Source organism: Prosopis cineraria, unplaced genomic scaffold, assembly GCF_029017545.1.
Source record: "Prosopis cineraria cultivar Desert tree isolate PC_DT_omini unplaced genomic scaffold, ASM2901754v1 PC9, whole genome shotgun sequence".
Lineage (NCBI taxonomy): Eukaryota > Viridiplantae > Streptophyta > Magnoliopsida > Fabales > Fabaceae > Prosopis > Prosopis cineraria.
The window spans coordinates 27,002,432-27,025,687 of NW_026555340.1; the positions used below are offsets into that span (position 1 = coordinate 27,002,432).

General features: G+C 38.0%; 3 protein-coding genes across 9 annotated transcripts; 2 read left to right on the forward strand and 1 right to left on the reverse strand.

The window, feature by feature from the left end:
* Positions 1-3,026: 3,026 nt before the first annotated feature.
* LOC129319977 (GDP-fucose transporter 1) lies at positions 3,027-5,739 on the forward strand. 4 transcript variants are annotated; one of them, XM_054965098.1, is made up of 3 exons: positions 3,027-4,505; positions 4,788-4,849; positions 5,046-5,739. In XM_054965098.1, exons 1-2 carry the CDS (start codon positions 3,467-3,469, stop codon positions 4,829-4,831), a joined length of 1,083 nt encoding a protein of 360 aa, XP_054821073.1. In that variant the 5' UTR covers positions 3,027-3,466; the 3' UTR covers positions 4,832-4,849; positions 5,046-5,739. The 4 variants fall into 4 exon arrangements, with proteins under 4 accessions (XP_054821073.1, XP_054821074.1, XP_054821076.1 ...); XM_054965099.1 differs by having other exon boundaries at positions 5,459-5,739; XM_054965101.1 differs by lacking the exon at positions 4,788-4,849.
* A 462-nt stretch (positions 5,740-6,201) lies between these two features.
* LOC129319976 (uncharacterized) lies at positions 6,202-8,575 on the forward strand. The gene has a single exon (XM_054965097.1). It carries the CDS (start codon positions 7,235-7,237, stop codon positions 8,432-8,434), a length of 1,200 nt encoding a protein of 399 aa, XP_054821072.1. The 5' UTR covers positions 6,202-7,234; the 3' UTR covers positions 8,435-8,575.
* A 2,343-nt stretch (positions 8,576-10,918) lies between these two features.
* Positions 10,919-23,218, reverse strand: LOC129320298 (protein argonaute PNH1-like). Of its 4 annotated transcripts, XM_054965676.1 has the most exons (26): positions 22,984-23,218; positions 22,471-22,653; positions 22,019-22,142; positions 18,835-19,103; positions 16,509-16,793; positions 16,210-16,418; positions 15,830-15,976; positions 15,578-15,711; positions 15,358-15,467; positions 15,154-15,260; positions 14,935-15,073; positions 14,728-14,868; positions 14,517-14,624; positions 14,376-14,447; positions 14,159-14,281; positions 13,913-14,072; positions 13,455-13,576; positions 13,227-13,364; positions 12,996-13,138; positions 12,847-12,909; positions 12,690-12,753; positions 12,335-12,470; positions 11,952-12,025; positions 11,727-11,821; positions 11,598-11,629; positions 10,919-11,280 (listed from the first exon to the last, which is right to left on the reverse strand). In XM_054965676.1, the coding sequence occupies exons 5-26, from the start codon at positions 16,776-16,778 to the stop codon at positions 11,114-11,116; spliced, it is 2,754 nt and encodes a 917-aa protein (XP_054821651.1). In that variant the 5' UTR covers positions 16,779-16,793; positions 18,835-19,103; positions 22,019-22,142; positions 22,471-22,653; positions 22,984-23,218; the 3' UTR covers positions 10,919-11,113. The 4 variants fall into 4 exon arrangements, 3 of the variants coding, with proteins under 3 accessions (XP_054821651.1, XP_054821652.1, XP_054821650.1); XM_054965677.1 differs by lacking the exon at positions 18,835-19,103 and having other exon boundaries at positions 14,728-14,844; XM_054965675.1 differs by lacking the exon at positions 18,835-19,103.
* Positions 23,219-23,256: the final 38 nt, after the last annotated feature.

Here is a 23,256-nt window from a genome sequence, read left to right on the forward strand (position 1 = left end):
AATCAGTGTATCTGCATGTCCTTTACATAAATTCGATTTGCTGGCTTTATCAGATCACCGTGTCTGTGTCTCTCCGTGTCTTGTGCTTCCAATCTTGCCAACTAGGATACCACCTAGGATTTATTCTCACGAGTCAGACACACTCATTCATCGCTAGGGCACATATTTCCACGTGCCGGTTGTTCCCCCGGCTGATAACCTTGTCTGGATCTCGCTCTATATATAACTTCATTTTTCCTTTGCCATTCCGATCACTCAAGCTTTTGAGCTCTCATATATATCTTATGCGGTGCATTAGTATATAGCTGTAGCTAACTAGTACCATTCTAGCTTGCTGGTGCAGAAATGGTGGTCGTTCTCAGTGACGAGTGCTGGCAGCTGCATGTCGATGTTGTTTTGTGTAATTATAACCTGCAAGATCGATGTGCTTCTCAACTCAGACCTAAGTATGAAGGAGATGGAGATGACGACGACGATGACGGCGACTACGACTACGCTCCGGCAGCCTAGAGCAGAGAGGATGATCACTTGATGAGTTCTCGCTAGTTTTCCCTCGATGAGAATATATTGCTGTTATATGAACATGTAACGATATTTAAGGTTAGGTGTAGCTACTTAGTTTAATAGCCCTACATAGAGATAGAAACAGTTTGGCAGCTTAGTATTTATATGTACTGGCGTGCGTAATGGCGTAATCACAAATAAATAATAGAACGCATTGTGAACGTTGATGAATGTCTTCTTCGTTGATAGCTTAGACGTCATTTATGCTTGCTGCTTATATTACAACCAAACGTGGCTATATTTAAAGTGAACCAAATAAGAAAAAGAAAGTAGAATGCTCGATGAACACCAAAAGAAAAATTCACCTTATGTGGTATTTTTCTGAAAGATTAAAGTGATTACGCGAGTCATGTGAGTTAACTGTTTTTTATGTATTTACCACTTTAGAGAAAATCACTATATACATAAGAATGAATTGATATAACAGTATTTAGCCGAAAGCAAAATGTAACACACACACACACACACCTGCAGTAGTTCTGTGCTTCCACTTGACATGTCGTGAATTGACATCACAGGGCCAAGCCTTTACACAACTATAAGTATATAATCATGTCTAATAATGGCTGCTCGAAGAGAATTAGCAGTATAGGAAATACAGATAATCCAGGTTAATTATTGAAAGCACCAGCAAGTATTGATTTTCATTGTATATGGGTTTGTAATGATTTTAGGTCCTGTTTGGGCACGGGGTTAATGCAGAGGGAAGGTGAGGAAAAAGCCTCAATGTGATTGGTTATGAAATTTTGAAGAGCTTCAGGGAAAGCTAAAATTACTGTCAGTGCAGGGTGGGGTGTGTGTGTGTGTGTTGAGAATTAAATACTCAGAGATTCGATGAGGATGCCAAGTGACAGATGAGAGTAAATATAAAATCATAGCATTTGATGTAGGAAGCTAGCAAATGGTACAGATATTTTTGATGTTGTCTCCAACATGAAAAACCATGCTTGCTTTATATATGGCTGTCCGCTGGGAAAGAAGTCAACACTCGAGAATATAATTAGGGAAAACCTAAAGGCACTGTGTGAATATGATTTAGAATTTAGATGGGAATAGTTTGTGACGTGGGAAGCAAACAAGAAATAGATGTGTGTGTGTGTGTGTGTGTGTGTGTGTGTGTGTGTGTAGTAGACAATAGTACATATGCAGATTCCAGGCACCAAAATTTATATGATTGGTCCAAGTTAGAGCTACCACATGCCTCTGCTGTACTCCCCCCATACACAAACAAAAAAAGATCCCTCTGTCTGTACATATAACACACCCTCTCTGTCTCTCACTACACAGTTCTCACACATACTGATGCAGTAACCAGCAGACCCACATCCCCAATCATAAATGCACAGCCTTTATCCCCTTGCTCTAAAGCACATCACTTCCCTATTCCTTTGTGTGTAGTTAAATCAAATATATTATTCATTTAGTCACTCCCGTGAGGAAGTATTCTTATGTTATTTTTTGTACAATTCCAGTGATAATAAATACACACAGAGCATTCAATTGTGTATGAACATGAACCTACTTTAATTGCCAGGCCATGTGAAGAGAAAGGATTGGATATATTTTCTTCAGACTTCGCTACAGTGTTTTCTGAGCTGATCCTTCTCTGCAGGTTGCTTAATTTATGTCTTCATCAATAATTCTGGGCTCTCTGTCATATCTGGACCCCCCCTGTCTTGCTCATTCATATTCTTAGTCGTTTACTGCCATCTAACTCACTCAAAATCTGCTTTTGAAACAACTTTAATTTTATCACAACACTAGCCTATAAACCCCCTCACGCATGACATCTATTTCTTTCTTAATAATTTATTTTTTTAAAAAATAAATGAACTAATTATTTCAAAAAAAAAAAATCAATAATCGTTCGCCTGTGACTGTGAATGTGACCTGCTTTGTCCTTTCGTTGCCTTGCTACTGGCTTTCATTAGCAACGTAGAATCACTTTCAACCTCTGGCTTTCTCCGAAACGCGGGCTCGACAGATGCAGGGCTTCCATGAGGATCACTTCCCAAAAAGAGGAAATAATCAAAACCATGATCAATCTAGTACAAGTTCCTTGCCAATTGAACCAAACGTGTGATGATTAAAAGTAATTGTCAATTTTTTTCATTATTAGAGGTAATTTTGTTCTAAGTCTTGATGGGGAAGCACCTCTCTGGTTGTTTTCAATAAATTTTATAATGTTTCTTTTGGTAAAGAATTTTATAATATTTTAAGATTAGTGCAGCCGAGGAGTTGGGCAAAAATTCTCCGCCCTAATTTACGTGCACGTCTAGCTTGCCCTTCCTCGTTTACAGCAGCCCCATTTAGTACAATGAAATTGGGTTATGCGCAGACGTGGTTTACGATGATGGGCTGGGCCTGATTTCGCTGGATGCACGTTACCCCACAGCAAGTATTTCCTATACGATGTCGTATTACTGCCCGCCCGCCTTTTCTACGTATCCCCTGGCTCTCTCTTTCCTGCCGCTGCTTCCTAGGTCCTTACCTTCAAGGCTCCAACGATTGCCTTGGCTCCTCTCATTCTCTCTCCCCATTCAATTCTTTCTTTATTTCGGTGCGTCCGATTGCTCCCCGTTTCATCTCATTTCATTCACTGCTCCTGATTTTCTCATATCTCCCTATCCTTCTTTTTGGCCAAGATCTGCGTTAATCTTTGTGTCGGTGGTTCAATCCTCCCCTTATTTTCAGCCAAGCTCCCTCTGTGCCCCATCCCATCTCAACCCTCGACCTTTTCTGATAGATCGACCTCTATCCCGAATTCCCAGAATCGAGCTATCGCGATGATGCCCTGCAGTGTCTCTTCTCAATTGATTTCTAAGTTGTTCACACTGCTTAACCTCTGATTTCCTCGGGATTTTGTCACATTGGGAGGTGAATTTGGTGAAATAGTAGCGCTATGTCGGGGATTCGATTCGACGCCACCAAGCAGTACTACACCACGAGCAGTCTCGTGGTTGGGTATGCACTCTGTTCCAGCTTGCTCGCCATCATAAACAAGTATGCTATTACTCAGTTCAATTACCCTGGCCTTTTAACTGCATTGCAGTATCTGACTTCCGCACTTGGGGTGTGGGTCTTGGGGAAGTTGGGATTTTTACATCATGATCCTTTCACATTGGAAACTGCCAAGAAATTTTTCCCAGCTGCTGTCGTATTTTATCTGGCAATCTTTACCAATACGAATCTTCTCCGTCACGCAAATGTTGACACTTTCATAGTGTTTAGATCCTTGACTCCCCTTCTGGTTGCTGTAGCCGACACTGCTTTTCGGAAGCAACCGTGCCCTTCAAAACTCACATTCTTGTCGCTGGTCATCATTCTGGGCGGAGCTGTTGGGTATGTGGCCACTGATTCTGCATTTTCGCTGATGGCTTATTCGTGGGCGTTTGCTTATTTGGTAACAATTACTACTGAGATGGTGTATATCAAACATATGGTGATGAATCTTGGATTGAACACTTGGGGATTCGTTCTGTACAATAACTTGTTGTCACTGATGATGGCTCCAATATTTTGGTTTCTGACGGGAGAGAATGTTGAAGTTCTTGCTGCTTTGAGATCTAACTCGGGCCATTTATTTGAAGCCCCAGCATTTGCTGCAGTATCATTGTCATGCGTATTTGGCTTGCTCATCAGTTTCTTTGGCTTTGCAGCTAGAAAAGCTGTTTCCGCAACAGCATTTACCGTCACTGGAGTGGTCAATAAGTTTCTTACCGTAGCCATTAACGTGACTATTTGGGATAAGCATGCCAGCCCAATCGGTTTGGTTTGTCTGCTTTTTACCATTGCAGGGGGAATTCTTTATCAACAGTCAGTTACTCGATCTACTAAAGCTCCACCACAGCGTGATGCACTAGTGTCTAAGCAGCCAGATATTGAAAATAATCATGATGATGATGATTTGGTGGATCAGGATCAACGAAAGGCCGTGCATGGTAAACATGCATCTGTATGAGCATTTGTACTTTGATTTGCCAGGACTTCATTTTTTGGCAGTATATTTGCCGTCTTATCTCTAGTAACAATTCTAGAAATTTTTCATGCATTGTGTCAGATCATTTTCAGTAGGGTCATGTTTTGCTATTATAATACCTTGTTTTTCACGTGTTGCCCTCTCTCTGAGATTGTTTGATAGCCTAATCTTCAGTGGATCAAAATTTTCTACATGAAGTATCATTTTTTGTCCTGATTTTTAATCTTCAAACACCATGTCTCAGCGGGAGGGCTGCCTCGTGATAATCCTGCACAATATTGCGGTTGAGGTGGGCTTTGTTATGAGGTAATATGGATGTGTCAGTCAGTTTGAAAATATATATTACAAGGTTTCCATCATTTTTTTTATCAGTAGCTGTGGACTTTGTTACTCCAAGGCCCCCAACTTTAAGAAATTGTGTGGTCTTCTCCTGTGCATCTTTGACTCTGAACATGATTTCTTTTCTTTTTTCTTTTCTTTTGTTTTTTGTTTTTTGAATTAGAGGGACAGGTACCAGGGTTTTGAGGTTACAAGTGGAATTAAACCTGCTACCTTTTACTTATGGAGGAGCTTACGTTCCTACTAGGTGATAAGGCCATTGGCACTCTGAACATGATATTGCGTGATGTTATGCTAATAGGACAAGGGGTAATGGTTGGGAGTGGTAGATATATTAGGTTCTATTGCTATTGCTACTTAGGAAAAATTGTCTGAAATTGGATTATTTGTCATGGGCACTGGCCTCAAGTCTCTCACAAATTTGTTCATTATCTTGTAAGTATGCTGTGTTATCTGTCAAGTCAGTCATATGGCAACGTTTGATTTGATGTTAAACATTTAGTGGTTGATTTAACTTACTCTAACCTTAATATTATTTTTTGGCTAGTATGTTACTGTTATTTGATATTGCGACAGAACTTGCTGTTGAGCAGCAGCAATAAAGCCATCGGTCGAGAGTTTCACAACTAGCTGTTAGACATAAGGATTTCTTGTTTCTTCTTGTTGTAATCAAAACACAATGTCAGTGACACCCTGATAGCCCCATTCACAAACATAAAAAGATGAGTAGCCAATAGGTTCTCAGGCTGATCAAGTATGGGGTTGGTTGGGAGAGACAGACTTGAAGGTAAGAGATAACAAAGTGTGTTTGATGGCCATTTTATGGAGTATTATGACATACGAGGTATTTTGTCCAAGGGTGTCCTCAAGTTTTGCCCAAGTCTTAAGTCCCTATTAATTTAAAGGCGGTTCTCTTCATTGGTCTTATGAATTTAGTGTTTACCCCATAGCCATATCAGTAGACGTGGTTTATAATAAGTTCTAACATTCTACTATAGTGGAAAATACTTACTCTGGAAGAAACGGTTTGGCAAGTACATTGATTAGAAAAAGTGATGCTGCTGTTCTTCAGCAATTGAATCTTGAGTGAAGAAGCAAATTCAAGCGCCCCTCCTAAGCAGTCATGTACTATTTTCATATTCTTTTTACGTCAATACCACATTTTCCAGTCTGGCATACAAACAGAGCCCGGTTAATTCTGTCCCATGCCTTGTTTGCTTTCATAAAAATCACTGAAAATGATGGACACAGCTGCGTTAAATACTTAAATCCATGATTAGTGTAATTATACATTTATTGTCTTCAAAACCGTCCCTTCTTTTCTGCGTGAAACATCCTCTATTTAACCTTAAGAATTTTACACCTCGGAGTTTTGCTTTTCCAAATCAGCAAGCTGCTGTTGTCATCATTCCACCATTAATTAGAAGGAAAAGAGTTTGAGTAATGCATTCATTGCAGGGAAGTGTCTCTCCACTAAGTGGAGAAACTATTGCAATTTTAAACTATGAGATTGAATTTGATAGTTCTTAAAAGCATAGATTAATTTGTACTATTATGATTTAATTTAAATGATTCAGAATTTTAGTATAGACATGGTGGAGAGAAACTATGTCCGCATTGAATGGAGGATATGGATCCTCCAGAACTTTATCGTGTCTATAGTAAGAAGGCAATTAAATAGCAAGTAGGGTTTACTATTGAAGTGTATAGTGTGGGTAAGTCTACCTAAAATTTCATGTCTTATTCCACCTAACAATTTTCACGACCATTCATTAATATATTAAACAGTGAGCGAGCCTTGAAGAAAAAGAAATTGTTTGATTGACTTGAAAACACTGGGAAGTGGAGGAGTGCCCTGCTCCTTCTCCGCTTCAAGTTCCTAATTGCTTAGCTACACCTACCCACCCTCCCAAATCAATCTTGCAATGCCGATAACCCCAACGTTAATTAATTCATCATCCTGCGTGTTCCTCTCAAATCATCATCATTCATTCTCAGTTGCTCTCCACATCTGGCCAACTACAAAAATCCAACCTTATCTTTGTACTATAAATTTTTTGCCTTTAAATAACTCTGTATGTCTCCGCCAATGACACCGTCCATGACGATGGATCATCCTCTTTCCAAAACTTTCCGAGTCACTGTCCTTTCTGCCTAGTTTTCAGCTCCTTCTTTTAGGTTGTCTTTTTGCTTCTCCAAATCATAATAATTCAGGAGACGCACAATCTCAACATCCCTTTCAGGTTCCCACTATATATGCAACATTTTGAGCCACCCCTTCCCAGAATTTCCCGCATACACTGTCAGTGACAGGCAATTGTGGGACTTCGTCGGCCCCTGACCGCTCTTTTCATGGAGGATCATCAGAATTCAGCGCCAAATGCTATCGGCCTCTGCCTCCTACCGTCCGAGCTTATGCAGAACATCTTTCTCTCTCTGGTTTTACCCGAAATCATCCGGTTAAAGCTGGTCAGCAAGTCGTTCTCCGATATCATCTCCGACCAGAGCTTCGTCCGCGAGTGTAACTCGCGGTCCAGCTCCACGGCCTGGCTCTTCGTCTACAAGAAACGGTGGCTTCGCGACGCCGTCCTCCACGGCTTCACCGACCGCTCCGACCGATGGTTCCGGATCCCGATCACGGAGCTCCTGAAGCCCATCCGCCTCCACTCCGAAGATCTCTACTTCCTGACTGCCTCGGGGAACGTCTTCCTCTTCGCCTCCAACACCGTGAGGGAAGTTATTGCGGTTAATCTAGTCACCATGACCGTTAAGAAGATCCCTCCCAGCCCATTGGGCCCACGCGGCACCTCCTCCTGGAGGAGATCGGGCATGAAGCTGGTGACCGGCCCACCCGGGTCGAGCCACTTCAGGTTCATGTTCGCGGAGTTCGTGGAGAACCGCCCGGTCGTCTTCGTGTACAGCTCCATCACGGACACATGGAAAGCCACAGAAGCAGCAGAGGACACAAACAGAGGACAGGAAGAAGAGGACGACAAAGGCATATTCCTGAACGTGATCAACGGTCGGAGAGAGAGCGTGCTGGTAGCGTGCACAGGAGCGTGCGAGTCGCCGGTGGTGGTGCGGCCGAGATTGGAGAGAGGCGGAGGCGAGGGCGAGAGAGACAGAGAGATGAGAGTAGGGTTCAGCTGGGGGAACGTGATAGACAGACTACACGTGTACGGTGACGGGTACATGATGATCGTGGAATCAGAAGGAGGAGGAAGAGACGGGAGGAAGAGGGTGATGAAGGGGATAGAGATGTGGGGCGTGAAGGGAAGAACAGGGAGGGAATGGCAGTTCATATCAAAGGCACCGGGCGAGGTGATGAAGAAGATAGAGAGGGTCTATGGGGTCATGATGGGTTGCTTGGGGCAGAGGAACGGAGTGATCAGAGCATCTCTGGTGACGAATTGGGAAGGAGTTTGGGACATCATGTGGATCTCCTTGGATTCCAACACCAATCTCTGGTCATGGATTCCACTGCCTGACTGCAAGATGAAAGGCTGTAACTTGGCCGGAATCGGCTTCTCCTCCGGCCTTACCCTGCCATGATTCCTTCCATTAGAAATGCAGGCAAGTGCATTTTACCGAGGTTGTGAATAGTGCGGCTTGGCTTGGTTGTCGCCCGTGATGTCTGTGTACAAGTGTATGGAATACCCAATCAGAAGCCTTGTTTTTTCTTTTTTTTTTCGGGGGGGGGGGGGAATGGCAGACTTGTAATAGGAATGGCATGTGAATTGGTGAAGGCCAAAGGGTTTGGGGTGCAATAACGTGAAGGTGTCAGGAAAAAATAGGAAAAAGCAAGTGATTGATGAAGTCGTCAGCCCCACCCACTCAAAGCACAGAGACTTCTTGTTCTTGCTTCATTTTTTTCCTGCGTGGGTCCTTCATTCACGCTTCCGGTTCTTTTTTTTTTTTTTTAAAGAATTACATGGTCTCAATAAATAACTTTGAAAGGAAAAACAGAAATGCATTTAAGTCAGTAACCCAACATTTAAAATCATAGCATGAATGTCTTTATCCAATCCACATATGGTGAGAGTGATTTTCAAACTTAGTACAATGCGTTTCTCTCTCTCTCTCTCTCTCTTTTTTTTTTTTTTCATTCACACAAGCTCAAATTCAAAATTTCATGCTTATTTGGTTATTTGTTGGTATGTTTATATTTTTATTCTTATAAAAGTACTTACAGATTGCGAAAGATTCTTATAACAGCAAAGGATTTGATCTTATAGTCTTTTAGGTTAATGGCTAAATGTTTACTAATTAAACTAACTTTTATTCACTACCTTATTTTCATATTATTTGGATTAGGCCAAATTTGAATTCCATCATGAGGTCCACATCGCTGATGCTTTTTATCATATTAGGGAGTTGGTGTGAGACGTTTACTGAAACATGAGTTAATTAAATGATTAATTGTGAATTAATTAATAATCACCTCACGCTACCATGTTTTAGCCTCAAGCTCCCTTTATTTCTCTGCCTCAATCATTTCCCTATATTTTAAGCTTTAATTTTCTTCCAAGAAACATTATGAAAGCGAATCAATATTGATTTACTGATCCGGCCCCATTCACACTCCGCTAAAAATATATGCATCTTGGAACACTGAATCATACGCTGGCCCATTTGCTTGACTTTTCCCTATTAAATTCTTGAAAGTGTTGAATCTAAAATATAATACGTTCTTACATTAACAAATTCTGAATCCTTGTCAAGTTGACATATTTTGTTAAAAAACATGTCTTTCATTAGTTTAATAAAATTGGAATTTGAATTTCGAATATAAATCTGAAGATTATACTTTTAATAAAATTCACAGATAATTTATTAAAATTGATTTGTAGAGGAGTGGGAATTAGATATTGGCGGGTTGAAGGCCAAGTACCAGTCATTCTCAATTGGTGCCACAAAACGAAGTGTTCTTTACAATTTACATTATGTAGGGGCAGTATTGACATTTGAAAATAGCTAAATTGTGATATTGAAAGATTGCCCAACAATAAAACCCTTATAGAAATAGTGGGATGTGAATTCAACTTTGTGAATTACGACTTAAATTCTTACCAGTTAAAATAATTTTTATATACTTTAATTGTAATTTTTTTAAATTTATATATTAATCTTAAAATACTTATATTTTGAGATTGGAGAGTAATTAAATCTTAAGCTATCTTGACTATGATATTAATGGTATATTTATTACCGCCACCAATGATGTTGGCTTGTGTAGTTTATTATTGGTTTTTTTGGCCAAGTAATATATGTTATTGTTTAGCTGGCAAATACACCGTAAGATGCCTTCCCACGATAAACGTGGCGACAAAAGATTGATGATTTCTAAGTTATAGCCACGTATCATGCCCATTTATTTATATTTAAAAAACTCGACTTTCTAAGGTACGTAACAATTTCATTAGTATATGGTGATATAATATTTCAAAAATTTTGATAAAAAAAATATTTTAACTGTATGATCGTTGTTTACTCTTTCCATGAGTTGGCTTTATCAGAAAAAATGAGATATAGAGATAGAGATAGACAGTGACAAACCCAGGAATTGATGAATGAGGGCCAAATTGCAAATATAACATGTTGGGGGGCGAAAATCCATTTCATGTTTTTTGTTTAAAAAAAGTCGTTGACCTGGAAATTGGAATTATGTCAAATCCAAATAATTTTGTGATCCACTGCTCAAAGTATAAACACAAACATATAGCGTATTATTGCTAGGAAGATAGTACGAACTACTTATCAATATGTTAAATTAAAATTAATAAGAGAACTTTCAAAAAAAAAAAATCTTCCCGAATATTGGATGGTACTTCAAAACAAAAATTTAATCAAATCCTCATTCTTTAATTTTACTTATACAGGTGAGCGATCTTAGGTAAGAAATGAAAGGATAACTAGCCACTGTCCCCAATGTTGTTATATTAACCTTTAAAAAAATAATGCTTTAGTATTCTTTATATTATAAGTTATAACAAAAATTACAGACACCCGACAGAATTAATATTCATGACACAAAAGTGAACTTCAAAATTTTGCCCAAGCATTGCACTGAGGAAACAAACAGTCAAAGAACTGTCAAAATTTTTGCATGCAGGAAAAATAAGTTACAATATGAACAGGGTTGTACATGTACAACAATTTCATTTCACCTCCATTCTCTCTCTCTAGACCTATCCTCTACTTGAAGAGTCTTTGTTTGGCCTTGCCCTGGTTTCAACAGTAAAACATTACATTCTTCACCTTCTCTTTCAGAGCTGGCAGTGGCCGAACCGACCCGTCCTTTGATCTTCCATTCCGTGCTTTAGCATTCTCATGCACATCAGGTTCCATGTAGAATCGAGCTCTGTAAGCTGCCAGATGAGCATAGTATGCTGGAGGCACTGTACCCACAAATAAGCCACCATTAAGTTCTGATAAATTCTACTTTTACTCTCTTTCTTGTGTTTGAATTATCTAACTGATCATGAATGCTTTGATCATTTTTGTTCATGTCTTTCGACACTCACTCACAGGAAAGCTCTTTATACTTGAAGCTTGCCTTAGGACATACCAAACATCAATTTGTTCAGAAGTTTAAGGTATTAAATGAAGGTTGATGAATGGTTTTGTGAACATATTTCTGATACACCTAGTACTTACTAGCTTCATGTATGCCAAAATATGCAAGTATAATGTCAAGGAAGGCCATAAGAATTACCTACTGAAACAGATCTTGTGCATCTTGCATACCTGCGATTAAATAGTTAAGCAGGCTAATTATGACATTATAAGAATAAAGCACTCCAAGTTGATGGAGTAGGAAGAAGAAGAAGAAATGTTTATTTACGTGTAGCATAAGTTGTTGGTTAAAGATTGAATCTCATCTGCAGTGAATTTGTTCTCGTCCCAGAGGACATGATAGTGAGCTGGTCTACTTGTGCCCTGCAATTTGCCAATCATAACGTAAACAATAACAAATATGCTTATCTACATCTTTTCTTTTAAATGTTGTCAAAACAGAACAGAAAATTGAGGTTCATCTGATAACATCTCTTGCAGCTCTTATTAATACCTGTATTCCTGCATGACTGCATAAATAAAAATCAAATTCTGTTGGATGACAGATCTTAGAATCCACCACAGTGCCTACATTGACCAAGTAGGTAAGTTTAAACGGTAACATAAGTTTTTTTTTTTTTTTTTAAGGAAGAGAGACAAATGAGAACGTATATCAGCCCAATTGCTTTCCAAATCTCAGTTTAAACCATTTTCTAGACACTTATTCCTGTCCTTTGGAATTTTCATGGATGCTGATCTGTTAAAGAGAAGAGAGTAGGTAGATGAAGAAAGGAGAAATAGATATGAATCATCATTATCGACTACCATATAAGATGTCCTGAAATTGGTCGCCAGTCCACAATCTTGAGCATATCTGTCAGAGGCAAAAATGTGTACCTGGTAAGATGTTGCCGCTCCTGTCAGTGCTATTTCTGTCATCATGATTGCTTGAGAAGAGTCTAGTGTGATGCCGCTTTTGAACCACAACGAATGTTACTGGAGGCTGGTAACTAGGTTCCAGTGATGCACAAGCCTACATATGGTGAGAATTTAGTTTTTTTTCTATTAAGATCTTTACCAAAACTATGACTTTTAGAGGAATTTTTTGAAGTCAATAACGTGATGTTGGATATTAAAAATCTCTACATGGTATTACTCTATTGAAGAATATCATAATGAAACACTTAAAAAAAAAAACTGTAACAATATTAATTTCTAAGAATAACTGTGAGGACTTCAAGTGCAAGAGTACCTTGCGTATCGCATCAAGCTCGTACAACAAAACCTGGTAGAATTGTCCTTCACTTACCCCGTCCCTGTAAATGCGTTTGGTAGAATTGTCAACCACAAAATCCTTTACAAGAATAAATATTCCTTAATTGTTAAAAAACCAAACAGATTATTCCTACCTGTAAAATATTATCCTCAATGGTTTTTGTCCAGTTGCCTTCTTAAATGAGAGTAAGAGCTCTCTGTAGTTCGACAGCCACAAATTAGTATGATCCTTGAACTTTCGCAAAAAACATCATGAGGATGGATAAGAGTTGTACTTAAATACCTGATCATGCCGCCATAAACTATGCCGTGCTCAGGATCTTTCCAACACTTGAAAAGGTCTTGAATGAGTTCTTCACGATGAGGCTGAGCACACACAAGTCCTGCATACTTTGTTACTTCAGGCCAGTCCTGTGAGGCTACAACCTGAAGTACAGTGATTAATGATAAATATGGATTGAATATATGCAAAAAGCCACACATGATATATAGATAGTGGTTTGCAAAAGCTCACAGCAGCAATGGATGGAGAAGAATCCTCTCCAGATTCTGGATGAGTTACATCAGCTCCAAATATTATTGTTGGAATGTCACTAACCAATGGAATCCTCCAACTCAATGCATCCAAGAGTACTGTGTTTCTTCCTCCCATCTAAAAATGTGATGCATTCGGTCAAGAAGTTGGAGAACGAACCAAAAATGAAGAATGAGTGTATATGTAGATCAATTACAAATAACACACCTTAACATTGATTTTAAGTGCCACATTTGCTAAGTACTGTCTATTAATCTTGAAGACGTGTTTTGTGAGGCAGCACTGAGAAATCAACCCCAGATCTGTTTCACAAATTCTTTTGAGATCACCTGAATAAAAAAGTAAGCTTCCTTTAATGCATGCAAAGAAATATAGAGAAATTTCCTCCACAGAAAAAGCAAAACATGAAGTGCTTAAACAAGACCAGGGTTCTGCTTCATTTTCCACCATAATTGAGATGAGGAAGTAATTTCAGGAGAGAAAGCAATTGCAATAGGTTTCACCATTTCAATAACTATAGCAACAGTCAGAGGAAAATGGAGGAGCTTTGAGGCGTTATAACCTTCTAACACTTCCATAATTTCATCCCCATAGCTTTCTATCTATGATCACGGGGTGGCCATGCAAATGCCAAACAGACATGATTAAGTGACTTGGAATCATACCGTAAAGAGAGCCATTATTGTCTGGAAGAATGGCAATAAGCAACTCTAGCTCTTTTCCCACAAGCTTGTCCAAAGCAGTAGAGTGTACGTACTTCAAGGCCTTTTTGACCTGATCTGGTCTTGCTGCATATATTGGAATTACTGGGTCCTGAATGAATTCCTGAAGAAGGATCAAACACATTATGTATGGTACGGGTGCACAAGGATCAATAATTAATCTTTGTGGACAATTAAAAAAATCTTTACCATGCCTGAGATTTGGCACATCTGAACCAATTGTTGGCAAAAACCACGAACTGTGCTTTCTTGAACACTACGTGAGAAATTGATACATGCCCAATATCTCACTATGCTTCCATTTATAACTTTCTGCATATAAATCATTGGGATCATTCTAAGCTTGGAACGAGTGAATCTTGGGAAAAAAATAAGAGAATTATGACATGTTTATGTCGGAGGTCACCTTGTTCATCATATTCCACTGACCAACTTGTGGCAAGTACTCTCTCTCCCTTCCCGTATCATGATATTTCAACTACAGGCAAAAGATAATTCCAAAATTGAACAACAAAAGGTAATTAGGGATATAGCAATGAGCAATTACCCATGGAGCAGGCAGAACCCGAGCTTCAACAGATGCAAGCTTGTCGTCTATGCTGATACCAAACTCCTTTGCGTAGGGATTATTTTCAAAATCATTTTGTTCAACAGTCTGTATGTAAATTGAAAATGTTTTATATTAATCAAAGAAACCAAATAAACTTCATTTTCCCCCATTTCTAGAAGAGTTGAAACCTATGATAAATGATGAGGACCTGTAGAATGTCTAGCTCTTGTTCACGGGGTCTTTGACATGAAACTTTAAGCAGAGAAGTTATTTGCTTCTCATTTAGCCCTTTTGTATATCTCTGGCCCCCAACAATCTTGCATGCCTGGCAAAGACTCACATGACTTGCCTGTGGAAAACCTGATAAAGAAAAATGCGCTATGAACAGAATTCAAATAAAGTCCTAGTAGCTTACCTCCATTGGCAAATAATTGACCTTCTTTTCGTTCCCTACTTGCAGGCATGGTAGATGAGAATACTTAATTGTATACCCGTACATCTCTCGGAAGTAATCAACTACTGATTTCATGTTCATTTGATCATCAAGAGGGAATCTGTTTAGAACAAAGAAACAATAATTCATATCTTCTAATTAAAAGTCCAACTTGCAATACAAAATAATAGAAATGCCTACATAAGCTCTCTGGTAGGCTGTGACGTGAGTCCTGATATCCTGTACTTCCTTCGAACATTTCCCCTGTGAGTAACTTCAACTTTCACACCTCTTAAGGCTTTTTTAATCTGCTTGACCACATGTAGAAGATTTTTTGGTTAATTATTACCCAAATGTTGGGAAATGGTCTCTGAATTTCCATCAACAGGAAAAGAAGTTTCACACCTTGACACGATCTGCATCTGACAATGGTTTTGAATGCACATCTTTACCCAGAATTTGAGCAACAAAATCAATGACAGGGAGTGGTTCAATAAACGCCATTGATGACATGTCTGAATGTAGTGTCGAAGGAGAACAAAAACAGCTTGTTACCATGGGCAATATGATCTAAGTATTTAATCTTAACATAAGGAAAAAGCTGAAGATATAGCGAAATTCTCACCAATGTTAAGCGACAATCCCATCTGAGTAGGCCTTATACTTTGATAGAAACCGCGCCATGATTCCAAACCACCACCTAGCTGTTGTGGTTTTTTTATATCGGCAGAATAGAGAAACCTTCCAACCGGTACGTAGCTACACATCACATGCAAATTATGTAACAACAAAAGAAGAGAAGATTGGTACGTGTGAAAGAAGACAATTAATGCGGGAAATTGAAGGGGGCGGGAAAGCAAATCAGAAAATGCACCACCTTTGAGCCGCAAGCTCTCTTAATACAATATCAATGATGTTAAGTGCTTCTTGTGGGGTTTTCACTTGTTTCCCATTTAGAAGCTCCCGTAACTGATGCAAGCTAACACGAGTTGCGAACTTGATTCTCACTCTAAACTCTTTTTCCCTAACCAGTTGCAAAAATCAGAAAATTTAGTGTGGCAGGTAAGGGATATATTATATACCTTGATAAATGAGCAATTAATGCCCAAAATTCTGACCCAACTACATATAGTGATTTCAAACTAAATTACACTGCAAAATAATGAGGTTACATGGGAACATAGAAATGGCAATGGAGTACAGAGAATGAGCTCGCAAATAAGGGAAATTGCTTTGAGAGTTGATATGGTTCATTACCAGGTATTGCCAGTACCCTCATCTTCTTCGGTCAATGTTATGGTAAATTCTGTTTGTGTAAAAGGAAGCAAACCAGCAGTGTAAAGATTCCTTCCTCCATCATAAACGGGAAGCCTCATACCCAAGTCTGTATTTCTATGAAGTCTCACCAACTCAGCAATGATAGCTTTGCTAATTTTACGAGAAGTAACTTCAGGTGTTATCTTAACCTTCACAAAACAAGAAAAACAATTACGTATAAGTCAACTATTGCCTTTAATTCTATTAATTAATTCACTTGTTCTGTAGACCCGACTTACACTGTAATGACTCAAGTCAGATGCTGATATATCTGCGAGAAAGTGGTTAGCTTTGACCACACACTTTGTCCCCAGCTGGCCATAGCCAGGCCTATGGGTGAACTCAAGGTTATTGCAAGAAGCAGAAGAAGGATTCAGTTCTAAATCAACCCCTTTTTCTTTTAATATCTCTGGTTTGCAATGGCTTCTTCTCCTTCCTCTTCTTCTACGATCCGTGTGTTTCTGCACAGGTTTTCTGGATTTAACTTGATCTTCTTCTGGCTCCTTCATTTTGACAGGGTAGTTCTGCAGAAAAGAGAGACTTTCACATGGTTTTCCCGATCGGGTAGCTTATCAGGGAGAGTAAGAGATTAAGAAATAAGGTTCACGTTTTCACTGGAACCCCTTTATCTGATGAAGTTGGGCATTAAATAAAGAGAGAGTATATAGAAAGTACAAAGAATAGGGAAAGACAGGAAGCATTGTAACGGCTGCTATAGCTGAAAAGGAGCGTAAAAGGAGAAAAGAAAAGATGGCACGACGTAAAATCATCACAGCGTTTCTCCTCTCCTAGGCGCTGTATATTCTCTGAAAAGTGATGCAGGGTGAAAATAACTTTGGTGACGTGCTTATGTACATGCAAAACTAAACCACAGAAACGGCCGATAAATTCTAATGGTCCTAATCTTTGTCCTTTAAAGTTAAACTCCCTATGTGATGAAAACATGAAGCAAACTTCTTTTCATTAAAAACTAATTGCATTCATATAATTTGCTTTCTTGTCGTCAACACCACTTTCCCCCCTATTTTTCTTGCTTGTAGAATCTTGAGCAAATTTTGGAAGCTAGGGAATAAGTTTCTCCCACACATCTACAACAAGTTCAAGTCAAGCAAGCAGCTTGACACCAAAAAGAAACTATGGTCATGGATTTATAAGCTAAAATAAATGGGACCATCACATCCGTACATAATATAAAAAAAGAAAAGTTAATCACTTGATCCTTATAATTTTGACCCATTTATAATTAAATCCATCAATTTTAACTCATTATAACTCAATCCCTAAAATCTTAACTCACTTACAAATCAGTCCTTAAATTTTGCCTTTTGTAATTTAATCCCTGAAATCCCAATCTCTTAAATATTGATTTTTATATTTTAAAAAATAAAATTATAAAAATTAAAAATATTTTAAACTTTTAATATTTATAATATTTATAAAGATTAAAAGGGTTTAATACTTTAAAATATTGGTAATAAATTTTAAAACATTTTTAATATTTATAATTTTATTTTTTGAAATATAAGGATTAATATTTAAAAGGTTGAAAGTTCAAAGACTAAGTTACAAAAAGTAAAGTTCAATGACTGATTTACAACCGAATCAAAACTTTAAGAACTGAATTATAACGAGTTAAGATTCAGAAATTGAGTGACAATTAAGTCAAAACTATAAGAATCAAATGACTAATTTTTCTTGTAAAAAACTATTTACACTATAACTCATTTCCTACACTTCATGCTACATACATATTCACTCTAGTTATACTTAGACAAGGAAAGGGGGGAAAAAGTTAAAGTCAACGTCATTGAATACAGCAGTATATAAGAGATTGATTAGGGAGTGTGGTGTGGCACTCCTTACCCAAATCCCAGAGATAGGGCATGGGTGATATAGTTGGGGGTTCACAGTCACAGTTCACAGTTAGGACCCGAAGGTGCAGATTTGGGTCCATTGAACGGAGTTAGTGAGCTGGTTGGGGTGGTCCCAGTGGGGGGAGAAGCAGGAGAGGAATTACCCTAGTCCAAGTTAATGGGCAGGGTAGCTGGGGAGGTTGTGTGAGAGTGAATGAATGAAGATAAAGAAAAAAGGGCTTTTTTCAGCAAGCACAAGGGAGCTTTAACTGCTTTCCAAGTTGAACTAAAGTGACAGAACGAGAACTAAAAGCACTATTACACTACGACAACACACAGGTCCAGCAGAGAGGCACGAGGCATAAAAAAACTCGATCAGAATCAGCAAAATGGAGCCCCGAGTCAAAACAAAATTTGAACCTTTTCTTCTTTTGTATGCCACTGTTCACGCATCAACTTACCATAATGCCTGCCACTGTCAGCTGCACCTGTACGTGCGTGCGCACCTATGGCTAAAATCTCCAAACGTGACCAACAATTAAAGAAAAGTAATAAAACACAAAAACATACAGATCATACAAGCCCCACTTGGAGGTGGCCAAGAAGATAGTTGAACTTGCCAACAAATGCTTAAAGTGATGGCAACAACACACACCAACTGTGGGATCATCAGTTCATAGTGAGACATGAAGAACAATCAGATGCTGCGTACCTTTCATTGCCTCGTTCAATGGATTGTTCTCGCGATCCGTTTCATGGATTTGTATATAAACAAGGATATCTTTATTGATATCAAATAATATATACGTATACGCATCTTTATTCATACGTTTTCCCTTTGTCCAGGGTGTGTAAAACTCAGCAAGCATTATCCAAAACCCAAGGGGAAAATCTCATAGTTTGACATGAAGAACCAAAAATAGAGTCTAGAACTTGTAAAAGCGATCAACTAGATAGACCGGTGCCGTAAAATTGTTCCACCTGAATGGTAAAAGAGGAAAGTGAAAAAGACATCCATTAATTTGGCGTATTAATGTTGCCGCCATGGCTGTGAGTGAGTGAATGAACGCTGCAACTATGGTTAATGTGATAGGCATAGTGCATAAATGAGTGTCGTATCTAGTAGCTAAGCTAGCTGTAAAAATTGCTTTCGGTGAGAAGTTTGGTGGAAGACGCTTTTGTTTCCCATTTTCTGAAAGTTGGGTATGTCTGGTGGTCGTAGTCACGTAGGGAAGCTAGCGCCTAGATATGATAATCGGAAGGAAATGAGCAGCACAAAAGAACAGATAGGGACTATCCTGTGAAGTGTGAATGGGATCTTTTTTCGTTTTTGGAATGAGTGAACGGATCATTTTGGTTTAAGATTTTTAAAGTTCAACTCCAAAAAGGAGGAAAAAGAACTCGGGTCAAAATGTCACTGTCTAGTGATGATCCGAATATTAGGTTGTCTGGATTACCCGTTTCAGCTCTCTATCTCTCTACATCCTAAGCCTACCCTACAGAGATTCATCACCATCACCCTAAGATTCTTTAAACCACAGCTCTACCGTGAAACACAAATACTACGGTAGATAATGTTTAATGTGTAATATGTAATGTTTAAAAAATTGTATATTTATAAACCATTAATAATTAATATGACCCGAAACTCTATGCAAAGCAAATTCAAAAGAGAAGATAAACATCTTCCAAAACGACAAAATATAATATTTATTACATTTATTACTTTTTTTATTCATTTGATGTGGATTCCAAGCAACTTCAATTTCTTTGACCAAAAAACAGACAACCAATCAACTTGAATTTCATACCATCCAAAATTACCAAGATTTCGTGAAAATCACCCAAGAAAAATAAAATTATTGCGACATGACAAGGTTACAACTCATTTTTTAACATGCATATTAATGAAAAATAAATATTGTAATTTTTTAAATAATCTAAATTAAAACTCTTTAAGTTACTATTAAATATATGAATTTTATAAAATAATCATTAAAAGTGAACAACTGAAATGAGGGACGATGTTTAGTTGGACCATCAAAAGCTTCAAATTAAATGGCACACACAACGACTGAGGCGATGGCAGGAGTTGGGTGTGGCCGTGTAGGGGCACCCACGAATTCCAGTGCATTACTACCAATAACAAAATGCCATCATCACAACCCGAATTTTAAAACTTAATCAGTTTTTAAATTTCACATGCATAATTATTCTTATTTATAAATATTTTTAACATATTTTATTTAAATAAAAAAATTTAAAAATTATTAATTATGTATAAAAATCTTTATCCTTATTAAATATATATTATTTAACAAAATACTAGTATTTCTTTTCTCATAAAACATTAACGGAAGGTGGCGAAGGAAAAATATGATAAAAAAAATTAATAATGTCAATTATAATAGGGTGGTAAAAAAATTTTCTCTCCACCTTGAAAATAATAAAAACGAGGGAGTATATGTTCATATCTTAAAACCAGAAACATAAACAATACAGAAATTTGTAAACACCACATCATCTGCACAACGTACACAACAACGTAACGTCCCCCAGCAAATACAAATCCCCCACTTTCAGACAAAATACAAATCCCCTAACTACGAGACAGCACGGACATATTTGGATAATATGAACTTACTAATGTTTAATTTATTAAACTGATATTTGGATTAATTAATAAGAGACTCGACGCTCTTTAAATAAGTTCAAACTTTATGGATGGCAAAAACCTTGACGAGGGACCGGCTCAATTGACTAAAATGAAAATTATTAGTTTATATAATAATTAACCAAGAATTGATGTGCGCCTACACCCGAGTCACGTATAACATGAAGGATGGATATCAAAGAGCCTAAAGATCAGTAGCATTAGAGAAATAGTTAAGAGAGCAGAGGTTAAATAAGCTGAAATTTATAACAAAAAAGATTGATTTAATTAATGAAGATTTAACTCATGATCTACAAGATCTTGAATTTGAATCCTGGTGTCAATGGAAGAAAATTATTAGTGGGCAATCTATTAATATTTTTATAAACGTTCTTTAAATTTAAAAATATGTCGTAATTTTGTGAGTTTTTGATATCTAATTCACCTATACTTTGCAATTTTTTTTTAAAAAAAGCTGAAATATAGGTGCCAACTCAGAAAGGAAAGTAAGCTTGAAAGCCCAAAAATTGTATTCCAAAACAGCCCAAAATTTTAGAAGCTGTTTTGCGTAATTAAGCACAAAATATAGAATATTTTCAATTTTTTTTTTGCCAAGTAGAATATTTTTAATTACTTTATAGATATTAAAAAATGTGTATCATTAAAGTAATAAAAAATTATAACTCTGTACTTTTTAAAATTACCTTCCCATTAAAATTTAAATATAGCACCTTTAATTTTTTTTATATAATCTTTCTATAATATAATTAAAAATATTTATAAAAAAGAATTCAACACTATTAATTTTCCCCAAATATCTTAGATTAAGAACTCATAAAAAATATCAAATATTTCTTATAAAAAAATATATGAAATATTTCGGACCACCGGAAGGAGGAAGTGGATATGTTGACGCATGGCGTTATAAAACGAAGAAAAGAAAAAGGCGAAGACGAAACCAAAAGAAAGCTGAGTTTCCACTTTCCAGACATCGCAATGATGACAGAGTGAGAGAGAAAGGGTGGCTGCTGCTGCAAACTCTCACGCCTCCTCCTGCGCTTCTGCATCACCACATTGAATGACACTTCCACACAACACACACAAACGCACACAACTTCGCATTTTCCCACAGAGCGTCTAACACTTCCACTACGTACCCACAGGCCAAAGCAAACAAACAATCAAAGATCGACTAGCTAGTATAGCAGTAATGCGAGAGATATCAGATCAGCTGAAACCAAACCTTGTGCTTTACGCTAGCTATGTGTTTTGCTGTGTTGTGAGCAGCTAGCGAACTATGACCTCTCTGCTTTTAATGTTATGTGAGCCAACTCAGCCTCCTCCAGTCCTCCTCCCTTCTGCTTTCTCTGCGTACAAGAGTAGTATACATTAATGGATGACATGAAAGCCACGAGCATTACCCCCCGCAGCCTCCATTTTACATTTATTGTGTCTTATTGCCGCGTATCTTTTCAACTCTAGAGTGCCCCCATCACATGCACGCCCTATTATAGCCCCTACACCTTTTTTCAAGCTTCGACTTCTCTAACTGCCCCATTTAAGGACACGCAAATCCAAAGTGATCAGGATCATGACAGACATGAATCGACAATAATCTTCCATGGTTGTCCGTGTGAGCCTCCAACTTAAGACTTTAAGAATAAAGATACACTCCAAAAAAAAAAAAAGGATTACCTCTGAGGAATTCAAACAAATTGTTCCTGGTCTCAGCCTCTGCCTAGATGTGCAGAACGTTCTCAGTCTCACACAAACGGATATGCCATTACTAACTCTGACCGGAGGAAACTTTGATTGTGGTTGGACTGGGAATATGCCTCCCTTTTGATTTGTTTTTTCTTTAGGGTGTGATTGATAGGGCTGTGAATGAAATGAAAGAAAAACTCAGTCACATACAGAAACAGTGTTTATCTTTCACTGCCTTTGAGAAAGGAGCTTTAAACGAGAAGATGAAAGGCTTTTGGAGCATGAAAGGTAGGTAGCGGTGAGCATGCCACCGTTTGAATATTAAAAGGGAAGAAAACTCAAAGACGCCTTTTTTATCTTTTCGGAACCAGAAAACACAAACACAAAAACGAGTATTATATATCAACAACAAAAAATTGGGTCTCAGAAAGGAGCATTTGGATGCATAGAGTAAATAAATATATTATGATATGGAAGAGTATGCAAAGGTGTGAGATTCCATACAAAAGAGAGAAGTGATGTCTGAAGCTGAAGGCTGGCCTGTCCTCTCTCCCTCTCCCTCTGCCTGCTGCAGCAAAACTTTAAGTTCAGTGCATTTTACTTGCTTTCTGCGCTTTTCGATGGGATGATAAAGGAGTGATTGTTTGAGAAAATAATTGAAGGATTTGTGCGACGGCGAGTTGACCGGAGATTGAGATTCCGATGAGCGTGTGACGGAGAGAAAGCAAGAGAGGATAGAGGGATGGGAAGTGAGTGGGCACAGCTTTTATAAAGGAG